This window comes from Ambystoma mexicanum, chromosome 7p (assembly GCF_040938575.1).
Source record: "Ambystoma mexicanum isolate Mex_15411 chromosome 7p, UKY_AmexF1_1, whole genome shotgun sequence".
Lineage (NCBI taxonomy): Eukaryota > Metazoa > Chordata > Amphibia > Caudata > Ambystomatidae > Ambystoma > Ambystoma mexicanum.
The window spans coordinates 859,674,362-859,701,363 of NC_090939.1; the positions used below are offsets into that span (position 1 = coordinate 859,674,362).

At 42.7% G+C, this 27,002-nt stretch overlaps 1 protein-coding gene across 2 annotated transcripts in view; it reads left to right on the top strand.

The window, feature by feature from the left end:
* Window positions 1–27,002, top strand: part of TPP2 (tripeptidyl peptidase 2) — a 1,218,153-nt gene that overhangs the window by 39,998 nt on the left and 1,151,153 nt on the right. For both annotated transcript variants that reach the window (XM_069637049.1, XM_069637048.1), the window contains exon 2: window positions 4,019–4,147. In XM_069637049.1, coding sequence (XP_069493150.1) covers window positions 4,019–4,147 — 129 coding nt within the window. The remainder of the gene's footprint in view (window positions 1–4,018; window positions 4,148–27,002) is intronic.

Sequence of the window (27,002 nt, forward strand, 5' to 3'; positions counted from 1 at the left end):
ATTGATCTTTTTTTTTTTTCCTCGGGTACCACCCTTTTAAGTTGTGCAACTATCAGTGGCAAGGTTGAGCACTGCGGGATCGGTAGCGTCAAGTTTAAATCTTGCAATTCCCTAGGAACTACCAAAGGCAATTTTTTATGTTCCCACTGGATCCGGATCTCATCACCCAAACATTCTAATAGAATCAGTCGCTCTGGACCCTGGGTTTCAAGTACTTCTTCGACTGCATCCTGTCTGACTCGATATGAGCCGAATAGCCTGCTCTTAGTTTTTTCCGTTGGGTAGGCATTAAGGCTGCCTGTGTATTCCTAATAAAGGGTTCTAATTTCCGTGCTTTTTCTTTAGTTAATGGGCCATGTATATATTCACTGAGAGGGTCTATGATGGTATCTGATAGATCATCTTAGTCTGACAAAAGGTGAGCATTTTGGGGATCAGGAGCAGTGGGAGGAAATTTGGGGCTCTAATACTAATGTGCCCTGTGGTTGACCATACGGGGAGAAAATGTTGGCGGGTGTTAGAACGAATTCTTAATATCACAGGATCTTGGGTAGTTTTGGGCATAACTGGGTAAATTCCTGTCATTTGTAACTGACAATCTCTGTCCATTTTTCTGTTATTTTATTGGTGTTACTGCTGATCATGAACTAAAACTTTATCTGCCTGTGAAATGTCTTCAAGCAAATTTTGTTTTCGTTTGATTTTCTGCGTGGCTTCCTTGCCCCAATCGCGGATAACCTCAAAGGTGAAGGGTCTAGCTTTATTCTGTAATAATACAGATTCTAGATGTTGAATTATGCATACATCAAGAGACCTTTTCTGGCAATCGCAAGCTAGGTGTTTTTAGTCTGTTTGTGCCATGAACTGTTATCGCCCCTAACTCGTATTTGGCATACATTTCGTACACTGGGAAACCTTCTGGGGGTGCAGGCTGACCAAATTCTAAGCCGTTTGCAGAGCGGACACAAAGTCCAGACCAACATTTACAAAGCATCATAAAAACTGTTTTTTTTTCCTGGTAAAGAAGGTATTTGCAAATATCTCCGGTTTAACCCAACCAACCAAGTCTTACCAGCCAAACAGCTATACTTACTGACAAAGTTCTGTCTCAGTTGCCCTGGGCGAAATATCGCATGCAGCTTGAAGGGCCCCAGCCGGGAGAGGGCGTCTACGGAGAGAAGACGAGCAATGAAATCTCCATGATATCGGGGATCCCTGAGCCCAAGCGGTCCAATTGCTAGGTTCCTCCCATTCACGTCTAGCAATGAAGTCACCCTTGTCCTCGCTGGGGCCCAACGTTGGGCACCATTTTGAGATTTCTAAGCGCTATAATTCAAACAAAATAGAGCATCTGAGACAGAGTTTGAAGAATGCAAGACAAGTTTTAATATACACATACAATGCACTCAAGTGGACTTAAGGTTCAACCACAACCAGTATTTCGTGGAGATTGGAGAAATGAAGTACCTCAATGTTTCATGGTGTCCCTTTTTTTATATACAACGCAGCCTGCATATTTGCTAATCATTTGCAGAAGATAACTCAAATCTATTTAAACTACATACACAAATCAACCAAGCCTTATCTAATCTGAAGAGGGTAGGACAAACTGTATTCGGCAGATATTCTTGCTATGTCAAGTGTCTTTACTTATGGCTCAATTGTATACTTTCTCCACCCGTTCATGGGGGGCTTGGGGGAGGGGAGGGGAGGTGATTTGAGGTCCTTACACAAACCCGCCTGCCCTTTGTTCCAACAATGGTAATCCTATTCAAGCAACCTTTAGAAGATACCTTTTATGCTTTTGGTAAGAATGCAGAGGCTGAACACTGATTCAATGCACCTTTGCTTAGTGCAGCTTGCCTTTACATAGCGTTTAACCAAGAGAATGAAACAGGTTTCCTTACTCTGCTGGATGGGAGGACCTGTCTTTTTAATCTTATTTAACCTAAGTTATCAGTGAAGGCCAAGAGACTAAAACGTACCTTCTGCACAGTTCCAGTCTTTTCTTGTTATAACCCGTTCTTGCAATGACTCATGGAAAAGGCCGCACACACATCTCTTTTTTTTCGTTTGGTGAAATTGACAAATGCAACCCCTTTTCAACATCGCAAAAAAAAGTATTGATCGCAAAATGGGATTATATTGGGGCTAAGAAAATGCATTTTATTATTCTTCTAACGGGGACTCTGGCATCTTCAGTTCTCTGCAACTGCTGCTGCACCCGAGGGGGGGGTCTTAAATTCGTAAAGTTCCCACTCCGGTGCGGGTCATTAGGATCATTTAACTGTACACTGCAGTTTCGTGCCACCTCTTCCCAGTCCTTTGGGGATTGTGGGACTTGTTTTCCCCAATGTTCTGCTTTCCTTTTGTATCAAATGCCTCAATTTTACAGTAGGCCATTAAAACTGTAGTTTCTATAGGGAAGGTATCTAGGGTGGTCTCCCAATTTCCCTCACCACCAGGGTCAGGAAGCGTCTGCCTTTCCCTGGCCACATGAGAAGGGTCCCGGGCCAGAGTTTTTGGGATAATGGCCTCTGATTCATTACAGTAAGTATACCCGAAGGGGTTGCTGAGTGTGCAAGAAGAGTTGGAGAATCCCGCCACCGCACCTTGAGGATCAGGTGGTGTAGAAAAAGTGTGGAGAGAGGCAGGAATGAATGTATTGTTGGGAGTGATCCAGGTCTCGGTAAAATGGAGGTAATATAGGTTGTATCGCAGGAAGAGATCAAGAATGGAGTGAGATTTATTACAATCAGAACAGATGTTCAGAAGATCAAGATTGGTAGAGTGGAGGGAGTCGGAAGAGATGGAAGGAAAGCTGAGTTTAGAAAGGTTGCGAGTGTGGGTAAATGAAGGCTAGGGAAAGGAATGGTGGGAACTCTAGATGGCAGAGGGGTAGGCATGATGGAGTTGAGAAAATAGAGGGAATAAGGTAAAGGAGACAATGGATGCTAGTGTGGCACATGATGAAGGGCAAAATGGGAAAAACGTTGTCTTTAGAGGGTCACCCTTTGAATGGGACGCTTGGGGCGAAGGACCCTTGGAAGCACTTCATGAAATGTGGTCACGTGATAATCATGTGACCAATGTAGCCCATCAAGGGGACAGGGCCAAGGTAACATTGCCTGCGGGGGAGCAGTGACACGGCCAGCAAGGAGAACTCCTGTCCCAGGATGGCAGCAGATGGAGCCAAGAAGGCAGTCTGGCCCGACCAGATGCAGTGGCCCGATTAGTCACTGGTGCCTCTTGAGAGCCAATACATCTGGGGGTGTTCAACATCAAACCACATCGCATTTTGATTTTAAAGATGTTGACATTTTGAGTTTCTGATCTCTCACTTTTACCTCTCTATTTAGCCCAGTCACGTTATCTTCTCTCCATCAGTGTGTATTTCTGCTTCAGCGGGCCACATGGTTCCAACTGGCCACATCTTGCCTACTTGCATACTGCTTTATCGCATGCTAAACCTTTCTCGCACTTTAAGAGCAAAGCCTAGCTCTTTCTAATCGCACAGCCTGATGGGCTTTACTGCTACTCAATGACAATCGTAGGGCTTTGTGGCCCTGCTGCTTGTGACATGGCTTTCAAACATGGCTACCAGTGCCAGTTCTTAATACCATACATGATTTTTCAAATATTTAAAATGGGAGCTCATTACAGTCCACTTCACAACAGTTTGTGAGTTTCCTACTTCCAAAACTGCTCATCAACAGGGAATTTTTTTAATGTTGTGTTTACTGTTGGAAGGTTGTCTATCCTTTGCTGGCCAGGTAAACTTAAGGATGTTGGCTGAAACAAGAAAACCAATGTTGCGAATGATGCAGCTGCTGGAGATTTAAGTGGACTTGAAAAATCCCATCATTGTTTGTCTACTGTTTGGAGGATGGTACTTGTAGGTGCCTAGCCTTAGGATTGCATTGCTATCCATTTAAGTGAAAATAGTTTTTCTGACTTGTTGGGTTTAAAAAATCCATAGGTGCTCTTGGTTTAAATGTGTTCCGTCTATTTTCCTTAGGTTACCACAGATGGCAAACCCAAGATTATTGACATCATTGACACAACTGGAAGTGGAGATGTAAGCACTTGCACTGTTCAGGAGCCTAAAGAGGGGGTGATAGTGGGCCTTTCTGGAAGAACTCTCAAGGTAAACAATTTTCTGTTTTTTTGTGTTTTATTCGCCTACATTTGAACGTGGATCGCGAATTAAGACACACTATTTCATGCTGTAGCTTGCAATTTGAAATTGAAATGCCTACCCCTGTTATGGTTCTTTAAATTAACCTGACATTTGCACCAAAAGTTTGTAGTTTAACTTCAGTTTGCCTCATTAAGAAATAGTTTTGCCAGCATGAATTTATTGATGCTCCGTTTACATGGTAATCGTCCTATATTAACACATTTCTAGAGAATAAATAAAGTTTCAAAAATAAAAGCTGCATTATCTGATGTCAGTCTTCATTTTATAAGCATGTTCTGTTATCTTACTTTTGTATAAGGCCTACTGCCGTAGTTCATTGCGTTTAAGCGCTTTTGCCTGTCAGAGAGGCAAAGGAGTATGATGGAACATTCAATAGTGGTAGGGAGCAAAGCCGCGTAGATAGTTGGGATGAGGACGATGGATAGATGAGGTGCTCAGGAAGGCATAAGAAGGAAAAGGTGGAAGAGCCATGTGTACAAATGGACCGTATTGATCATGGGACTCTACTGTATTCTGTGGGGCGCAGCGACTAAAGGAGAGCTGGCTGCAGAAGAGGTGGTCGCAGCGCTTGGGGAATATATGGAATTTACTCGCTGCATGGTGAGTTGGGGCAGGTTGAAGCCATGCCGAAGGAAACCAATGCGTCAAAGCCGTTCTACTTACTTCCGCAGGCCCCGAGCAACATTTGGCAGTGGTTGTATGATGGAAATCCGAATTTGCCAGTTTTTTGCAACAACTCTCCAAAAAGCTAGCAAAAAGTCAAATGTTTTGGTTGCCTCGTTTATTTATGTCATGGTTACTAAAACAGTAGGCTTGTGGGCAAAGTGCTTAAAGGAATAGTGCGCTCAAAAATGTTATTGTCCCGATCGATCGGGCAAGTCGTTATAAGCATACGTTGATCAATTTTAAAGAATGAAAAAAAAAGAACATTCCTATGCATGTTACCTTGGTTTTCCTCACTTTTACACAAGCGAAATCAGGCAGTGGGGCGCGGCCATCTTGTGCTAATCTTATCCGTTGCCGCATCGACTGAAGGTGAACTGCCCTTGCAGCACTAAATCATATCCTCCGCCCCTGAAGCTGATATCACTATTCCTAGCGATATTCTCCACCGATTTTCATGACGTTAGTGTGTAGCATTACCAAACGCGCCCAGTCATCACCTACGTCTTTACGTTAGTTGACGCAGAACCCGGAATATTAAAACACACATCCTCTCACAGCGCGTCCCTAATCGGAACAGAAAAAACGAATTTTAAAGGAAATTCCAATACTGTGCAATTTTATAATTTGCTTTTCTTTCACATTAAAAGCTCAGACATCCACCATTTTCATTTTCAACCAAATTTTTTTTTTTCGTTCTGTTCGAATAATCATATTTTTATCATGAGGCACACAGTGTTCCTTTTAGGTAGATGAAGCCCATTGGACGCACCTTGAATCGCAAGGCTTCTGCATCAGCTTCTTGCTAGACCACCGTAAACTGTCAGGTTGCTCCTAGTTGCTGGTACCGACAAAGAGCATATCTGTCCCGGGCGATCGTCTCATAAGAGTAATTGCGATCCTGCCATTTAGGTTTATCTGCCACTGCCTGTTGAAGAACCCGTCACTGGGTATCTGGAAACTATGACATTTGCAGAAAGGGAGGATTTAGCTGTGTAGAAAACATAACAGATATATTTCAGTAGCCGTTCGTTATTTAAATTTATCTATGTACCCTTTAATTTGGCACCGGGTGAAACCTAATCATGAACACAAACCAGAAACAATGGAAACCCAGAGAAAACATTGTTGAAAGTTGCAGTCTACGAAGGCCTGCTCCAACATTAGTGCCCCATCCATCTCTGTTGACCGACTCATGCCATCTCCACCCCCTCCCTGCCAGGCCGCAGTCCCCTGAACCCATGCCCCCTAGTCCCTTTGGACACATCTGGTCACCAGACTCTAACCCCGCACCACCACCAATTCACCTACCATATACCTAATCTTGAGTGGTCATATATTGCTCCTATCAACAGTGTGTTTGAAATCATAAGATTCCAAAGGCCGCAAATAATGATCTTCCCTTCTGATAATGCACCCGAAAGGAACAACCCTTAACACATGCCCCCATAAAAATATAGGTCAGAATGCACCTATTTCACACCAACAGCCCCCTTTCATGCAGTGGTTTGCTTATAGTCATTCGTTCTTGCATGCCAAGTTTGTTATTTAGCTTGCATCTCATTCCCTAGCGGGACCCATATTTATTCTGTCCATTTGGACATGTGCATGCTAAGGCAACTGCAGATACCGCAGTTGCTTTCATGCAGATATCCTTCGGACCATCCTGCGCCCTGATCAGTGAAGGACCCACAAGAGCTGGCCGACCATGAAGGGGAAAACAGAGTTACTGTATGGCATCCTCCAACTGGCACTTGCAAAATAAATTGACAGAGGATACATTTGAAGACAATTTGGACGCTTAATACTTGTTGGTACTTTTAATAGCTTTAAAATTCAAGGTAAATAGATTTCCATTGGTCCTGTACAATGTACAAACATTGTGGAACATGCACACCGCTGCTAATCGTTTACCGGGAAGTCAAATGTTCAACGAGGTCCGCTTTTGGTGGACAAGGCTCACTTGCAATTTTTTTGTGGCAATGTATGTGCCCTAGGAACAAAATCCGGATTGATTCCAGGAGTATGCATGGCCAACACAGTCAAAGTGAGATCTTTCACAAAATCGATCGGCTTGGCAACCCATTTTTTGCTTCGTTTGGAAAAGGCCATTGTGTAACCAAGCATTCCAAAGTTTCCTGCAGTTCTCGATTGTTCTCTGCCTAGATTCTGGTTATGCGCTAATACGGCTAGTAATGTGCGATATTGCATACCATCTATGCCGAAATGTAACCTCTTGGGCCTGTACTTTAGGCACATATTGTGGAACACCTCAAAATCTCTGGTGTGACAGAACTCTGAGTCGCTTCAGGTCTCTTGAAAGAGTTTTATCAAACGCGATTTTTCTCAAGAAGCTTTGTGTGGAGGTGAAGATGGAACTAACCACTTCTTCTTGCGTTCCTGTTCCTTTCCATAAAGGTCCATGTGCACATTGGTGAAAATGTTGGGTTTTCTGTCCATGTGTGGATGTTGGAACAGTGGTGCATCAATGAGTACCATTTTTCCAGTAGAATTTCCACAGACCCATCACAAGTTTTGGAGCTCCACCAAAGATGGTTGCTGAAAGACTTGTACCACTGTAAAATATTTTCAGAACATTTCTTTTATTTATTGATTTGGCAACGTGCCATACACCAAATTGACGGCAAATGTTTGGAAACTGCTCTCGCATGACCCTGGCTATTGAAACATGTCTGTCAGTGGCCAAGTTTGTCCAACGCTACTGAGGATTTACTTTGGGACACCTGCACAACCTCCAAACTAGCCATTTTTTTTGTTTTGTTTCCATGCCCTGAAAGTAGCATGTGCAGTACTTCCGGGGCTGTCGCACTGTTCATCGCCAGCTAGCCTGAACCGTTTGCCAGAGAATGTCCTTTCAATTGTCATTTGTTCAATTTTCCAGGCTTGATTAATAGCGAGGAATAAAAATTCTCTTTGATATTTATAGTACTGCGTTTTAGCAAGGAACTGAAGTCCCACAAATTGACAAACTAGACAACTTACTAAACGTCGAACCACTGATAAGTAAAGCTGCTGAACACGGTAGATTTCCAGCTGGCACTTTGCATGGTATCGGTTGAGCAGACCATAAACACTTATTGAGGTGGTCACAGGTGGCTTGTATTTTCAGGTTGGTGCCTTGTAATAGACGAGTCACAATCGCCAATGGCTCCCCGCATTTTCCCCCCTCACTGGATGGGCACATTTCAGCATCAGTATAATCTCTTCGAGGGAGCTGTCGAATACAATGTATTTATGCTACTTTATTAGCCAATCGTCCTGCATGATTGTAGTTTGTGAATCAACTGTGGTGGAGAAATCGCCTGAAGTAGAAACTGTAGTCGATATCTTTGGTAAGTTCCTCAGTCAATTGCGTTGAGGCTTCAGTCTGTTAGTTCAGCTTGTGTTATTTGCACATAAATTGGAGAAGCCATCAACGTTGATTGTTTATTGGGTGGATCTTTTTTTGCAGGTGTAGATTGTGTCAAGTGGTCGGAGTAATTCAAAAGCGCCTTCGTTATATTCCATTTCATCTTCATCTTGTCGAGTTCTCACATTGTAACAATGGTCCAACAACTCTTTGCTTGCTTCGCCGGTCACATTCAATTCATTTCCTGGCCATTGGGCATAAGCGTCTCTAGTCTACTTATTGACTGGACCACGCTGCGCCTCAAAGAGTAGTTGCTCCATGGTGAAATCTGTTCGGCAAGCAGCATCTTTGGTTTCATTTGTTGTCTGTCTTTTATACTTATATTCCTTCTCGGCCTCTAAAAAATGGGTTGTGAAAACGCGTTCTATGTAAATCAAACCTACAGTAGATTGCACAAATAAAAAAACATGTTCTGAAGACACCAGCCCAAAACACTTTTAGTAATTGAAATTGTTTGTTGGTTACCCTTGTTTTCTTGCTTTTCTGTGAAACCGTGGTCTTCTCTGTAATGACTGCACCAGCAAGCTGGTCCACCACCTCTGATCCATGTGCCTCCTCTTCTAATGCCGGACCTTGTATACATTCCTTGATTCTAATATTCATTAAAAAAAACAAGTCAAACATATTTTAAATTAAGATCTTTCATCGCACACATCGCTTGCATACCCTCGTAAACGGTGTGCGTCATTTAGTCAACATATACATTTCGAATTTCACCAGATCGATGGCAAGTGTACTCGATCAGAGATCACCGTGCAAAACATACTGATTGTAATTGTGCCCTCAAACATTTTGCAATCTATTTTGCATTATAGTAGACATTGTAACGTTAGAACTGTAGTGGGAAAAAAAAAAGTTTGAAACGCTGCACGTTTATATGAATGTCACTGTCTTATAGTATCCTATGTATGATTTACTTTCTTTCATTCAAGGGGACTGTCAGTACGCATACCTCATACTCTGGACCAGCTCCAAAGGATGATGTAATTGTAGTCGGAAGTACCGGCATCACCCCCTGTAACACAGTACTTGTTGTAGTATGGATGAAAACAGCTAAATGGAACAGAGACAATAGGATGCAGACAATCAACACATATGAAGAGAAACCCATAAATGATGCATATTGTAAATAACCGACAGGATACATAAACAATTTCATATTTTAAATACCAAGTATAATACATTCTCATAATTGCAAAATTAAATAAAATTACCTGTTAGGCGCTTGAAGTTGTTGTTGACTCCGGAAAAGAAATGGATGCAAAATCTTGCTCCTTTTTTATTTTTCAGTGCATTGTCACGAAGTGGTAAAAGGGGAAAATTACAGTTGCATTAGATATGTAGGAAGAGCCAACTCTCGATAATATGAACTTCTGCATGTCTGTAGGGCTCACCATTGGTATACTGGACGTGTCAGTGGTGTCATCACTTGCAAGGGGCTGTGCTTCCGTCAGTATGCTCTCCTAAAAAAAAAAAAATGAAAATGTCAAGCAACCGATTACAAAAAGATTATGCTTCTTTTGATGGGCACTATGGCATTGTTTTCTATTGTCCTAATTACTTTCTATGATGCTCCATACACCAGGGACAGATGTGTAGTAAAATGTGGTATAGTTAAAAAGTAATGCAAACTTTAGTACGACACATTTACACCGAAAGCACCAATCGTTCATGTAGTTGCCTGTTCAGTACCCCACCGCCCACAGCTATTCATCATACAAGACTCACCTGAGGCAGCGGGTGCATGAATAGTTGGAATTGCATTTGGAAGCAATTTACACAACGTTCTGAGTCGATGCTTTTTTGTATACTGCGATTGGTCATTCATATCTGGGATAAAGTGCAGATGCGGAATCGATTGGCCCTCAAGTCTCCCAAGACATCTGGGGCTCTACTTTCAAGCTCGTCCACCGGAAATCCACAATGTCAAACCCATTTTCTTATTAAATCAATATCCCTCGGGAATGTATGCATTATTGTGCCCTTACTTTTGTCATGGCTATTAGAATTGCACCTGAAAACCATACAAGCAGGCATTCTTGAAAAGTCTGTATTAAAAAAAGTACACCTCATTACAAAAGTTCTACTGAATGCGTGAGATTGATGGAATTATATCAAAATGTTCCATGCAGTGTTTGTTTTGATCAAAGAATCAAAACCTATGTAGCGTAGTCGAATATACACTAGGATAACTTACATACAGAATTGATGTAATGGAAATCATAACGTGTTACATGTCCGTTGAATGTACTTTCATGCATCAAAAGGAAACATGCTTATAGACCTGGTGCGAGAAAGATGCAATTCTATCACAATTGACACTGATGAAATTTGCTGTATATCGTGATCAGAACACTAAACAGTAGACCAAGGTAAAGTCAATGAGATGAATGAACATTACACTACTGGGTACATTTGTTCGAAATAGATATACATTTTGAGCTCAGAAAGAGATGATTAGGTGACCTTCCCTTGACTAACAAACAATTAGATTCAGCGTGCAAGGGTAGTTGGTAGCAGGAGAACAGGTAGCGCGATCAAGATTTGGCTTCCAGTGCTCACAGATGTTCTCAGGGTAAATATCAAGGGGAGCCTGCCTGGAGACACTGGGTCTGGCTTGGCCATGTGAACAATGGCCCCTGCGCGTAGATGCCTTCGAGTGTACATGGTGTTTGGCACCTTGGCCGTTCCCACCCTGCCAGCCCCCTTGGAGGTGGGGGATGGAGTGGAAAGAGGCGTGCAGAAAAGGCCAGGAACACTGCTGAATGGAGACACACTTATGTGGATTGCAGGAGCGCGGTCTGCTTCAGGGGAGCCTGCCTGTAGACACTGTCTGGCGAGGCCATGTGTACAATGGCCCCTGTGTGGAAGATACCTTAAAAGTGTACATGGTGTTTGGCACCTTGGCCGTTCCCAACCTGCCAGCCCTGCCAGGACAAGTGACCGTGTCATTGATTCACTGAAAAATTGAAACTATTCATAAAAGTTGATTTGTATTTTATTTTGTTGCTGATGATGGTGCATATGTACTACACATTGTATACTTCGGGTTGCAGCACTGTGTGGGAAAATCCCCTGTACTGACCGCTGTCACTGGGGAATTTGCTTCTAATGGCACCAACGACACAGGCGGGTATTACTCGCCGAACGCGGGATCCAAGCCTCCCATGAAGCCACCATGTGAACGCACAATAGGCCACCAGCCTGTAACACCTGTAGAAGAGAAACCTACAAACTGTAATTAAATGAACATGATCATTGTATCAAACCTTAGTTGAAAATGCAATCTTGTATCCTATGGCATAGTTGCCAGTACAAATGTTAACTCCTGGATCAATCAACTTGGGCTTTAAAGTGTAGACACATAACTAACATGAACACCCATGCATTCCATAACGTTTCAGACACAGAGAAATATTGTTTCTTGGTTGTGCGTGAAAGACCGACATGATGCACACTATGATTTTCTCCAAATTGCAAGAGATGTAATGAATTGCCAGGCTACATTCATTTGGCACTGATGGATCAAAGTTATGAATATATAGGAGAGAAACATGAAATGTTAGTGGCCTAAGTGACATCACATCTAGAGTACACTTACTCGTTAATTTGATTGTGAGGGAAAACTGTTGCGCGAAGTGCGTGCATAAGCACCACCATAATTCGCAACACGGACCTTGTGAGGCATGCTGCCCTGAAGTCATGCAGCTCGGTAACGCATAGCGGTGGTGTGTCTTCTTCCGATATGTAGGCCAAGCATCCAGAATTTTCTCTGCAGCAGCAGTTCTACTCCTCGCTTGGCATTACCTCGCACTGATTGCAGGTACACCAGGTGGAAACATCTTTCATGTATCTAGACTCGGGCTCATGATCCGATGAGACTTTCGTCCGATGCCCCATCGTTTCCGCATCTTTCTCTTGCAACTAATTCTGCCTCGGAGTACTCTGGCTCGTACTGGTAGAGCTGTATTGTTGCCATTATACTACAAAATTTCAATTGATAGTAATGCTAGTACTAGTATCTGTTTGTACAGGCTACGAGCAATGAAGATAGCTGAAAAGAGCAGAAACGAGTCACAGGATACACAAAAAAGACGGTGAAACGATTGCAAAAGCGGTCTGTTTATACTTCTTGAGGAGAGAGGTGTCCTGCCATTCGCATGGAGACATGTCATTAGCTGGCGCACAGAGAACGTTGACACGACGTGCATTCACATTGTGAAATGGGCCGTACACGTCTAGTGATGTCAACTTCAGGGGTGGGGGATATGATTTTGTGTCGCGAGGGCAGTTCACCTAAGGGCGATGCAGCAAAGGATAAGATTAGCCCAAGATGGCTGCGCCCCGATGCCTGATTTCGCATGTGTAAAAGTGAGGAAAATGAAGGTAACGTGCATAGGATTTCTTTTAAAAATCGACAACCTACGCTTATAACGACTTGCCCGATCGATCGGGACAATAACATTTTTGAGCGCACTATTCCTTTAAGAACAGCAAGCCTGTCTATAGCTCACCTGTGGTCAGGTGTCTGAGCCGTCAAACATGTCATGGTGAGCCAAGTCCTGTAGAAACCATGCCCAAGAAGGCAGTGTGCAAAGGCCCTCTTTTCCAACCACTGTGTAGTATCGTACAATCAACTGCATTACCAACGCCGCGGTGAGCCAGGCGCGCACGAGATAAGAGGACGTCATATAGAATGTGACGTGTGCCTGTGACGGAGGAGATGAGGCGATTCAAACACCAACGCCTGTATTTGCCAGTCGGTGGAGCCTGATATAGATACTTACGATTACAACATTTAATAAATATATATATATATAGCTCCATACTCCTACCGTGTCCCTATCTATAATTGCCGTGACACTACAAGTGGCGACGAGGAATCGGGCTCCACCGCCTCCTGAGGACCCGCGTGTCCGTGATAGCTGTTGCTGGAAACACCTTCCCCAGTGGCCGCTCCGCTCCGCCTCCTCGAGCGTTGCAGTGGCCACATTGCTTAATCCCCGGTATCGGAGGAGTGACTTGTTTTCTACAGTGGCCGCTCCGCTTCCCTTAGCGTTGCAGCGGCCACAGCAAGTAAGTCTCCGCCGCATAATATTTCCGGATTGTAGCTCTGCCCATCTCAACTGCTCAAAATAACCGTAATACACGGTATAGGGGAGCACTAGGGGAAGTTTGATAATACGTTTATGGAGAGCATGGTATAGAGGAGCACTGAAGGGGAATACATGCTTGTAGTCAGCAATATTAGTTTGAGCATATAATTTTACTACAAATCTGAAGCAGGGCACCTCTCATTAAGTGCCTATTCAGTGTCTCAAGTCACACAACATCATAAAACCGAGAATAATTGTCAAATATGCATGGATTTGTGTTGCTGCAGTAAAAAAAACACAAAACAGCTGAACTGCATTGTCCAATAAACATTAAATCTTACAAATATAGTCTGCCATGGCATTTAGTGGTGTTCCACCCCCCATGATTTTCCTGTCGGAGGTGGGAGAACCGTCAATTCCATGGAAGAGGTGGATTAAAGAACCGTCAATTCCATGGAAGAGGTGGATTAAAGCCTTCGAACACTACTGAGGGGTGGTGTGTGGCCAAAACTGCAGCGTGGAAAAAAGGAAGTCACTTTTGTTGCACTGCCTAGGGCCAGCAGGGCAAGAAAAATTTAAAGACTTGCCTGAATTATTGCCGGAAGAAGCTGCAGATTTTAATGAATATGAATGCTCAGTGAAAAAGATGAGCAAACATTATGAAAAAAAATTGAGCACTATCCTTGAACGTTACAAGTTTGGGAAAAGATTTCAAGAAGAAGGTGAAAGTGTTGAACAGTACATAACTGTCTTGAGGAAATTGGCCAGGACTTGCAAATTCAATGCTCAATTGGACGAGAGATTACACAATCAGTTTATGCTGGAATGCAGGAGCAGCAAGGTGAGGGAAAAGCTGTGGGCTGAAGATGATCCACCCCTCGATACGATCTTAAGAATAGCCAAAGAAGTTGAACATACTAAGAAATGTGTTCAAGAACTGGAGAACAGAATGCAGTCTGTTGAAGTCAAACATGACGCCCCAAAGAGCAATTGCACTATGAACACTAACAAGAATAATGAATCAATAGCCCAAGTGATGGATGTAGACAGTGGAAAAAACAAGTGGGACAAAACTCGAAAACCATCGTGGAATGAGGATAGAAAAAAAAAAGAGTACCCAAGATACATGCAAGAAGGAGTCCTCCTCCTCCACAAAGACAAAGACGCAGTCCAAGAAGGAGGAGTACTGGCAAATGTTTCAGATGTGATGGTACGGATCATTGGGCGGACAATCCTGAATGCCCAGCTCTGAAGATCATATGTGGAAAATGCAAAGGCAAGGGCTATTATGCTAGTTGTTGTAGAGCACAAAATACCTCCATGAATTGGATCGGCGATGATAATAGCAGTGATGATGAGTGCCTATTTGTTTTAATTGATGAAGAACATGAGGAGGAAATGGAAAGTCCCAAGGCTATGGTGTGCATAGATGGAGTGAATATGCACATGATGATTGACTCTGGTGCCAAATACACTCTGATACCGCAAGTTATGTGGGATAAAAGGAGACATGAATATTTACATGAAGCAGACATAAGGCCGAGAGCCTATGGTGGAATTAACATTGATGTTATCGGATGGTTTTGGGGTGCACTTAAGTTTAAAGATAGAAAGGCTAATGGGGAAAATCTACATTACAAGAGCTGGTAGAATTCCCTTATTAAGTTGGACTCATCAAAGTAAACTCAAAGTCAAGTTGGATGCCGGTGCTGATGAATCGGTGATGAACATTGACAATGAAAAGTCAGGAAAACACATGAGAATAAATGAGACAAAGAATAATGAAGTGATGAAGTGTTTTCAAGGATGAGATTGGATGCTTGCTGGGGTACTCGCATAAAATCAGGATGAAACCTGATTGTGTTCCAGTAGCACAGAAGCTTCGCAACATTCCCCTATCTATGAGAAAAGAAGTAAAAAAAGAAATAAAGAGCCTAGAAGAACAAGGTATTATAGAAAGTATTGATGCCAGTGAATGGGTATCTCCATTAGTTGTCCTGAGGAAGAAATCTGGGAAATTGAGGATATGTGTTGACATGCGGGAGCTGAATAAATGTGTAATTCCTGACAGACACCCACTCCCTAACATCCAAGAAATAGTTTCCACCATTGGTCCATCGAAGCATTTCTCCACTCTTGATTTGACCTCAGCATACCATCATGTAAAATTACATAAAGAATCTAGGTGCATGACAGCATTTATCACGCCAGATGGATTATATCAATATAAGAGATTACCGTTTGGGCTCATATCGGCTGCATCTGTCTTTCAGAAGATCATGCATAAACGGTTTGCAGAGGACAAGGGTGTTATATGCTTCCAGGATGACATACTAGTACATGCCATTGATCAAAAGACACATGATGAGAGACTGCAATACGTGTGCAAGAAACTTTATGAAGCAGGAATGACCTGAAGTAAAGAGAAATGCAAAATTGATTGTTGCGAAATTGAATACTTGGGACATACTATATCAGCTGAAGGAGTACGGCCAAAGAAACAACTATTAGATGCTATAGAAAATATGCCAAAACCCAAATCTAAGGAGGAAGTGCGTACTTTCATTGGCATGGCCGAGTACTACTCCAAATTCATGCCTGATTTTGCCATGGACACCATTCCACTCCGAGAACTCTTGAAGAGGAAGTCATTTGCATGGGATACAGAATGTGAAGAGGAATTTGAGTGGATAAAACATGAGTTGAATAAAGCACTGTCGTTGAGGAATTTTAAGAGCGGAGAGAAAACCGTCATCACAACAGATGCCAGCAATGTAGGTCTTGGTGCAGTTGTCACACAGGAGATTGATGGCAAGGAGAGATTGATAGCTTTTGCATCTAGACTGTTGAAAGGCGCGAAAAAAACGTATGCGGCTATTCAGAAACTTTGGCTATCAAATGGGCTGCAGAAAAATTTCGAAATTTTATTTGGGGTGCAGAAGTGGAGTTCCGCACGGACCACAAGCCATTGGTCCATGTCATAATGAGTAAAGGTTTAGAAAATGTTTCGAATCGCATAAAAAGGTGGGTCATACTCTTGCAAGAATACAACTGTGTAGTGAAGTATGTACCAGGCACGAAAAACCGTGCTGCCGACTGTCTTTCGAGACTCACTAATGTCTCTGAGATAGATGATGATGAAGATATGAAACCTGAAGTTGTACTTAATATTGAAGATCTATCCATATCGGAGAAAGAATGGGAAGAGGCAGAGGAATCGGATATTTCATTCGGAAAATTGATACACATCATATTAAGTGGTAGTCCGTTGGTCAAAGCCAAGTATGAAGAAAATGGACTTTTAGAATTTTGTAAAGTTGCAAATGAACTTAAGGTGGAGAATAATAGAATTACGAGAAGTGACAGAATCATTCCACCTGCAAGTCTGCGCCAAAGGATCATTGCGTTGGGCCATGAGGGTCACCAAGGTGTTGTGAAGACAAAGAGAAGAATACGTGATGAATTTTGGTGGCCAGGATATGATCTGCAAATCGAGAGAATTATACGTGATTGTATCCTTTGCAAAGAGAGTGATAGAGGATGTGTGAATGAGAAATACCCCATGGTAGTTACAGACCTCCCAAGTAATGTATGGGATGACCTGGGTATGGATATATTGGGTCCAATTTGCAGTGAGGGTAAGCAACAATATTGCCTAGTAATCATTGATCTGTTGACTAGGTGGGTTGAAGTCATGATCAAGCCATGCATGACTGCCAACATGGTAGTTGAATTTCTAGCAGAGGTCTGTGGAAGGGAAGGTTTATCAAAAAGTATATTAACGGACAATGGAGTCCAGTTCCGTTCGAAAGAAATGCAAAAGTTTTGTGCAGAAAATTCCATTGTGCTCAAAAGAAGTGCTATATACCACCCGCAGACCAATGGAGTGGTCGAGCGCTTTAACCGAGTGCTCAAAGATGCGGTGAGATGGGCTTGGGCAAATGGTGTTAGATGGGAAGAAGCTATTAGACAAAAGATTAATGCTCATTGTTTCACAACACACTGTACTACAGGTTTGTCGCCGTTTGAAATGAGTAGGGGCCGGAAGGCCAACACTAAGTTGACACCATCCTGGATGAAAAGAATGACTGTAATAAAGAAGGATTTTGGAGATGTGTGTGAGAGCATCAGAACTATGCAATTGAAGAACAAGAAAGCCAATGATATATCCATAGGCAGAAATGTGAAAAGATCACCATTGATGGTTGGAGGTTTAGTGAGAATCAAGCTTCCACCTGTTTTGAGAAATGGTCCGTGCAAGTGGTCAAAACCTGTCGTTGTGGTCGAAGTGTTTAAGCATGCAGTGATGGTTGAGGATGGTAGAGTTTGGAATATGAAGAGAGTATGTGTATGGGATGTACCTAAAGTGAATGTGCCAAAACATGATGGTCATGAAAGAGTCAATGGTAATGATGGTTCTAGTGATGTGGAGGAATGTTGTAGGGATGTAGTGAGTAGGAAGAACTTGCAAAGTGTTTCCTTGCCAAAGCCTAAAACAGATATCTCACGCAGATCAAGCAGAGGAAGAATCATTCATGATCCCCGTGGATTGACAGACTTTGTGTGGGAACATTGAACCAATGAAAGACTTTCTATATGTTGGACATTAAATTTGTGGTATCAGATAAGTTAAGAAGGGGAGATGTGTAGTATCGTACAATCAACTGCATTACCAACGCCGCGGTGAGCCAGGCGCGCACGAGATAAGAGGACGTCACATAGAATGTGACGTGTGCCTGTGACGGAGGAGATGAGGCGATTCAAACACAAACGCCTGTATTTGCCAGTCGGTGGAGCCTGATATAGATACTTACGATTACTACATTTAATAAATATATATATATATATATATATATATATATATATATATTATAATCTAGCTCCATACTCCTACCGTGTCCGTATCTATAATTGCCGTGACACTACACACTGCCTCCTTTCAGAGCAGAAGCCCCAGCACTGCCGTCCTGGAGGTTCCGGAGTACTGCTAGGGCCTTTAAGGTACTGGTTATATTGGTGTGTGAGGCAGGAAATCACTTAGGCTGGGCACATACAGGCTGGCATTTAACCTCTTAAGCTGGGAGTTGATTTACATAATCCCACCGTTGACTAGCCTGCTCATGTGGGCTGCAGTTACTGTGTCCTATTAATCAAGGGCATCATGCGAAAGTTAGTTCAAAACAGGGGCGTATGATCTAGTTAATAGATGTCCTAGTCTAAACATATGTGTGGTGTTTGTTTGTTCTTTTTTTTTATTTGGGTGTTTTTAGGGGGTTTCTTTCAGCTGTTTTATGGCAGCTTCAAAGGCACTTGAAAATTAGATATTTTAAAATAAAATGTTATAATAAATCCTCAAAATAATATAACGTGATCCATCCCGCTAGCATAAAAGGAAATCAACATCAGATTTTCCCCCGAAGGCGTGAACGAGTACATACAGTAGCACTCGAGTAAATTCTAGTTAATGTGCATTTTCGCTTTGGAAAAAGCACATTGATCCCAGCAGAACAAGGCATTACACATGTTTCTACAGCTTAAAACATGACCAGTTGTTTGTACTCCTTCTCCTTTCCCCCGTGGTTGGGATGGCACCCCCATTAAGCGGATAATATCTTGCAAGCCCAGGGGAGAAGAGATTGTGAACTAGGACCACAGTAGTCACTTTAGTGAGTAACCTACATTTTTGGCCATTAAGTCACCAAGTGCATGATGCCTGTTGCCAAGCCACCTGTGGAAAATAAACAGCTTTGTAAAACTGATTCAATCCTGGCTTAATACTAGACCGATTAATGGGTACCGCGAGTATCTCTGTGCTGACCTCTGCTAAAATACAGGCATATGCAAATGCTTGCAATGTGGTCAACCTTAAGTTGTATAGCTGTCAGTTTACTCTCCAAAAACAATCAAATACTACAAACAAAAAAATAAGTAAGTAACATTAGGCATATAAGACCATGACCAGTGACCATCAGAGCAGTGCTACAGGACTTGGCTATTTTACTTCCTGATCCAGAGAGGAACATTAAAATGAAAATGCATATTTTAATTTGCGTTAAGCCCTGCTGCGTAAAGGGCTGCTGCTTGTTTCTCTGTGCCAGGAGCCTTTTTATCCCGTTTTTGGAGCTGAGATGAAGAAAAGAACGAACGAGACTCTGCGCTCCGTATTTACACAGTCACTTTAAACTGCCTTCAACTGTGTCTTTAACACCCTGTAGCCCCGCTCCCTATGACAGAGGAGGAAGGAGGAGGAAGCACGTACAAATTGGGGGCCCAACAGCCCTTGCAGCGTTAAGCCCTGCCGCGTAAAGGCTGCTGCTTTCTGTTTGTCTGGACTCTGGGCAATACGGGTGGAAAATAACATCCGGAAAATAATCCCCAAGGAGCAGAATGCACGTGATTATGTCTACGTGTTCTCCTACGCTGCTGAGTATTAACCGCCGATTGAAAAATAACACAAACACAAAATATAAAATACTTCTTCCCCATACACTTTTGGTGGAAGTTGGAACATATTGAGTCTACATTGAACTTACAAACTGATCGTACCTAGAAGTCTCCACCTTCGCTATACCAGATCTATCAGCACGAGGGAGTAGGTAAAATGACATTTAACACATGGTGGTAAGAGTCCACCCTTCTTGATTAAGCAGGCCGGAAGATGGGAGACTGTTGGGGCTTAGTCCTCTTTGGTCCAGCATACCGCTAAAGACAATCACCCTACTCTGCTTGCCGCATTGTCCCTGCTTAAGCACCTCTACAAGGGAGCAGATTTACTACCTGTGGATCTCGTGGAGGCACGTGAGGCGAAATACAAGGATAACCTTGTGGGATTTCATGGAAACCTAATCTAAATCACGAAGGCACACCAATGGTGGCGGTAGTGCTTGAAACTTCACTGGTGGGGTGGAACGCGGGACCCTCTGGTCCCCAGCAGATAATAGGACCCATAACTTCAGCGGATCTCATAGAAATTACAGAGATTAACAAGGCAGAGGAAGTTCAATCCTCGCCCTCCTTTGCAGTGAATGAAGACTTAAACCACATTGGGAAAACCTGCCCGTTTACAATTGAAGTAAACATTGGGAAGCAAACGGAGCAAAATATGGAAGCAATTGCCTCAAAGCTTGGAGAAGAAGGAAAAGGGTCGGAGCCTAGTATGACCGCCAATATGATTAAGCCTACATGTAACGCCACTTATCCAGAGCAACCACTTGGAAGCCAAGATGACAAAGATGAGCTGGAGACGAACAACGAATTTACACCAACGGAGCTAACTCATCAAAACCACTTAAAGCTACATCAAAGTGAAAAACCAAACTATGATGGGACAAGTGGCGTGTTCTATGAACAGGACGAAGTAAACCTGACCAGCAACAATCAATCCCCAGATCCACCAAATCTGGTAAAGAGTATGAAAGAAGGCGGTTCTGCTAGGTCTCACACTCTATTGGACATAGTGCCAATTACGCCAAGAAAAACAACGAGCAGGGGAACTAGACAAAAGGAAACGCACTTGGCAAAGACAGGGGAGGGGGGCAACTAAATGCCCATATCACACAATCTGTCAGGATTAGTCAGGCGAGTACAAAGGCAGCGAATATGGCAAGGGAAATGTGCACCCAGGAACTACGACTCAGGTATGCTAGAATCCAGGAGTGCAAATAGAGTGTGACATCAAAACCAATATATGAAAAGGGATGTGGGGTAAGCACCTAACCGCGAGGAAAGTCGGCAAGCGCCTTACCCCCAATTGCTGTTACAGGTACTGACAGCGCTAAACCCACGTGGAGGGCAAGCAATGACAGGATCTGTGTACTAACACTCTTGATGGTATTACAGAAGGGAACTTAAGAACTGTACTCACGAGGACGAGATAAACCTCTTGAATGTCAGCTAGCCCACGAATCCTGTTAAAGAAACTGGGACCCCGAAAGGCTAGAACAGCAATGGAAGGAAAACTAAATACCTAAGTGGGAATAGTGTCTACAAAATAGTGAGGAAAACATAAGCATTCACACAGGAGCTAGCTACTACCGCACACCACACCTAATAATCAAAGGGAAAATAAATGCAGAAGTGCAGTGGAAAACATGGAATGGATCCTCTAGAAAGTAAGGATCAGGAGCAGGGAAAAACGAAATAACCTATGCAAACTTCTCCCTACCCCTCCAAGGAAAAGACAGGAAACTAAACTAAGAGGAAGGCTAAGGCAAATGGGTAACGGCAGCAAAGGACAGAGTCAAAGAAATATAGAACACAGACAAACTGGGCTGCATCTAAAAGGGGAAAGCACTGAGAATTGCTGCCTGCAAACAGAGGAAGACAAAAAGGGAAATCAAGGGAGCAGAAATCAATTAGCTCATGAATCCGAAATTCAGGGCGGAGGAAACAAGAAAACAGGAACAAGGAAGTAGGTACAAAGGCAAGGAACCAGGGACTAGTCAAAAACAGGAACACTGCAAACGATGACCAGCGCTGGACTGAAGTGAGACTGAGGCTTTTAAAGCTGTTTAACGAGCACACGCCTCAGGTGTGCTGACTGCTGCACCTGCAGCCACAGGTGTTGCCTATCCTCCACCCAACCTTGTCCTGCAAGGGTGGAGGTGGAGCAGTGGGCCAGGCATTCTGGGAAGCACAGTCATTTGGTTAAAGAAGCATGCTGGCTGCCAAAAACCTGGAATGGATCCGGAAGGGAAGTAGTTTGGAAAATAGGGATTTAGCGCTCCCAATTCATTACAGCACTGTGGCATTAGGTTCGGAGGAAATGTCCAGCAAGGAATAAGCCCCAAAACATGCCCCCAAGTGGCGGGAACGGGAGCGAAGGGAGCGAGTCGTGACACAATCTGACCAATTAATTTTTTGGAAACCGTCTCGCATAAACGGAAGAAGAAAGAGTTCAAAATCATCCAAAATGGATTTCATAAGCTATACGTGTTCAGAAAAAAAGATATGGAAACCCCGTTCATGATCTTCAGTAGATGGTCAGGACAGAAATAATTACTTTTTTGGGTAACAATCGCTACTAAATTTAGGCTGGGGTGACGGTAACTCATCCTTCAAAAAAATCCTCAAAAAACTCAACAAACAAGCGGAATTTCTGGTGATATAATGCTGGAGAAATCCTTACTTATGGAAAAAAACATTCTGACCATTGAGGTAGCCAAGCAAACTACGTGGGGAAATAAAAATCAACTAACACAAACAAATCATTTAGAAGATCAACAACTGACAGAGCTGCCAAAAACAATGGAGCTCCCGCAAATATCTACGGGAGCACGCTCAAATGATGGTTTAACTGAAGAAAGATCAGAAAAAGACAATTTCTTGATGGTCACAACAATGGCTGCAATTTTTACACCTTATATGAAATTGCACGAAGAAGCCACGGAAACCTTTAAAGGATCACGCTACACTCCTTGCTATGGTACATTCAAAGACCATTTTTTTTTTATTGAAGGATTTATTACGGCCCTACAAAATAACATGCATAATGTTGAGCAAAGAATCTCTCAAATTCTGCATACCATCATGAAAGAAAAGAGACTTATGGAAGAGCTTTCGAAGAGAGTCGGTAGGAGGACTTGATAATCATGTGTTCCAGGCGACGGAAACAATGAAGGAACAACTGAACAAAGAGAACTTAGTTCAAGAAGTGTCACTAGAGGGGGGTCCCTGCCAAAACTAGTACAAGGAAAGATCATAGAGGGACCAGGATATATTAACTTGGATTCCACAATCCTCCCCGGCGATGGCCCTAGCATCGAGACTGCAAACCCAATTGGGAACGACGGGGAGAAAGTGGATGAGGGTAACCCTGAATTGCACCAACCGTCTACGGACCAGATCCCGCCGGAACAGGAACTTGATTTACCGAACAAAACCCAGGAGAAGGAGACACAGCCAAAAAAATCGGGCCCATAATGCTTCACAAGCGCAAGCTAAACAAGTACCTGGGGAAAATCTAAAACAAATGACACTCATACCTCAACAATCCGGAATGGAAGCTGATCCATCCACATTCGATAAATCAGAACCAAAAATATGTGAAATCTTCAAGAAAAAAGTCAACTTGGTGCTGGTGCCAGTGGTACCTGCTATGTGGACAAAAGACAAAGCCGTTATGGCTGAACGGAAACCAAGAACTGCTCGTACACTACAGATGGTTAAAAAAAAAATCAAAAAATCAATCCAACCAGAGGCCACGTAAATATAACAAAAGCAGAACATTCTTCAAATGCCTGACCATGCCAAAAGACGCAAGTGGCGCAATGGCTAGCTGACGACCTGGCCGAAACAAACCGAGAGAAAGAAGAGGAAACAATAGACATCCCGGAATCAGACCTGATGGAATTATCTATATCTACATATTCAATTTCGGACAAAGAGAGATCAATGTGCTCAGTCAATAGCTCTTTTTGCAACTCGGTAGAAGATGAAACCGAACAATAAGAGGGCGAACTGTTAGAAGTCGAAGGAACAGGTCAATTGGATCAAACGGCAAATAAGGATGAAAATCCGACTGCCAAACAAAAAACGAATAAAAAGATGCCTAATATTTGAAACGGGCATTAAAAAGAAAAGTGCCACCAACACCCAGAAGAAGAGTGAATGTAAAAAATGTAAAACAAACGTGATTGAGGGGCTGGGAACCCCAGTGGTTATTCCAGTGCTGGAGTTGGGTGCTCCCAACCAGAAGAGCATACCGTACACGCTTAAATATCAAGATTACAACAAAGACGATTGTGACCAAAATACCAGAGACAAAAATGTTCTGATAAGACCACTGAGACTACCTAAACCAAGGCAACACCCTGAAAAAAAGGTTAGGGGGCTACTTATGGAAAGAATATTACATACAAATGGTGGTCTAATTTTAAATCGGGCCAACGTGTTAAGATTGCTGCATCACATCCCAGCATTGAGATTAATCCGCTCCAGTGATATAGCTCTAATCTAATTTCCAGACAAAACATACATGGACAGAGTGCAGGTTTCTGCTTGCTCACAACTAATTCATCAACTACTACTAACGGAAGAGAGCCTTGTGGGGAATGGGCTTTAAGTTAACTGAAAGAAATAAAGAACTAATGGTCCCTGTCGAACAAGACCAGGGAATCCTAACCAAGAAAGCACAATTCCAAGAGGTATATGATGCACACAAAAAAGCCATGAAACCACCCCACGTGACCCAGCTCGCGGATGGAGAGCAGGCGAGATGGGAATGGTTGGCCAAGCTGGAAGTGGAAAAAATGAAATCTCATTAACGTCTAAAGGAATGCCAACCAGAAACCTGGGCTCTTGTAACATGGGATTTTGCCACTTATTACCAAAAAACATTCTTAAAAGAACCACCTGAAGTATTATGTTTGCAAGAAACATGGCTCAGAGAAATCCCGCTGATGGAAAGATGCTCTGTATTTATCAACCCAGCACTGAAAGGGCAAAAAGGAAGACCAATGGCCGGTCGTCTTATAGCAATATAAAATTAACTAAATTGGAACGTGATCCACTCTGCAAACCCGTCACCTTATATTCAAATATTAGTGGTGGAAGCACCAAAAGAGCCAGGCGATCTACATCTACAGTGTCTAATCCTCATTAACATATATTGGGCGCCGGGAGCAAAAACAAACAAATCCCTCCCGACGGATATTCTAACCTTAATTGATGATCTAAGAGGGAAATGCAAGATCCCTGGACAATTATGGTTGGAGATCTTAAATGAAAGCAATAACGCAATCAGAGATTAACCAATAATGGCCACTACGAAACAAAAAAAGAGGAATACCTTGGAGGACCGCTGTACAATCGTGGGACTGTACAATTCTAAATGGGTTAACGTCTGGAGACATTCCAGGGAAACCAACCTGGCCGGGCCAGAAATCGGAGGCGATACTCGATTGTTGGTTTCATCTGATGTGTCAAGATTTATACAAAAACTAGAAGTGGGAACTACGCAATCGAGCGACCACAATCCGGTTAAGCTGACCTGCTTCAATCTTTCTGCCAAAAGGAAACCGCAAATGTATCCATTTGACCTGGAAATTAACTCTGGCAGGAACAGACTAAAAATGCAACCAACTAAATTGCCGACGTTGAATAGTAATTTGATGTCTGTAACTGAGCTCCAGTCACAGGCAATCCTGCAGACAATTTAGTATGTCACGTTATTTAATCTTCCATGTCACTAGCAAACAGGGCAGCACTAAACCAACAATTGCAAGGCGCCATGTATATGATAGAGCACTGGTCATGAAGAAAAGAACCTTAAGGAAACCACTAAAACATCTAAAGGAATCCAACGTGACCGACAAAGCTATAGAAATCTAGAAAATAAAACAAAAACACCATAACTGGATAACTATGCACAAAAAAAATGCTAAATCATGATTCTCAGGAAATTATATCTACCATTTGTAAGAGAAATGCGGCAGATAACGTGGGACCTTATAAACGGAAAGGAAACAAGATGACCTAACAGCCAATCCAATTCCGGAAAGCCAATGGCAATTATACTACAAACAAAGGCAACTTCCACTAGAGTCTCCTCTTAGATTGGCTCCAGAGAGATTGGACAAAGGCCTGCTCGATATTGACATATCCACACTGGAAGAGATCATGAGAAAATTGAAGAACTCAAGAGCACCAGGCCCTGATGGTCTGACTAATGAGGGACTGAAAAGTGATCCAGTAGAGTGGGCAAAAATTTTACATCAAATCTATAAATCCGTCCTTGAATCGGGAAGAGTTCCAACTTCGTGGAAGACAAGTGTTGTGGTCCCCATATTTAAAAAAGGCCTAAGAACTTACCCGGAAAACTATAGGCCAATTGCCTTACTGGACGTGGCATGGAAAATCTTTGCTATCATCCTGTTAAGAGCCCTGACCAAATGGGCCGAGCTAACTGGCCATAGAGATGAATGGCAATGAGGCTTCGTAAAGGGACGAGGCACCCCTCTGAATATATTCATCTTTAATCTTCTAAAAGCGAGAACATTAAGAAACAAGGTGACATCCTTTGTGGCCTTCATTGATCTATCAAAGGCCTTTGATATGGTGGATAGATCCGACTTGTGGAAAAAAACAAAAAAAGTGGAACTGTCCGGAAGTGATTCTTGATAATGTAAAAGATCTACATTCAGATGCTTCAATTAGAGTGAGGCTAAACCAAACGGGCCTGTTGTCCGAGTTTATCTCTACAACCATTGGGTTAAAGCAAGGCTGCCCATTGGCGCCTGAACTATATAACCTCTGTTCCTCAGACATGGAAGACGCCTTTCTTGACTTATGAATTTTTCCGGCAAAAATAGCAAATGGTACAATTGGCAGATTAATTTATGTGGACGACATGGTTCTAATCGATCAAACCCCAATAGGCCTCCAACACCAACTAAGCGCCCTTGAGAGATATGTTGCCACTAACAAAATGATTATCAACCCAGAAAAATCCAGGATCTTAAGGTTTGGTAATTCGAAGAGGGGGAAAAATCGAAAAGAGAACCATGGTTCCTAAACAACAAAAAAAAATCACAGAAGTTTCGGCCTTTACATACTTGGGGGGTTTGTGTTAACAATGACAAAAGTGAATTACCCAGATGCACGGACTTGAGAA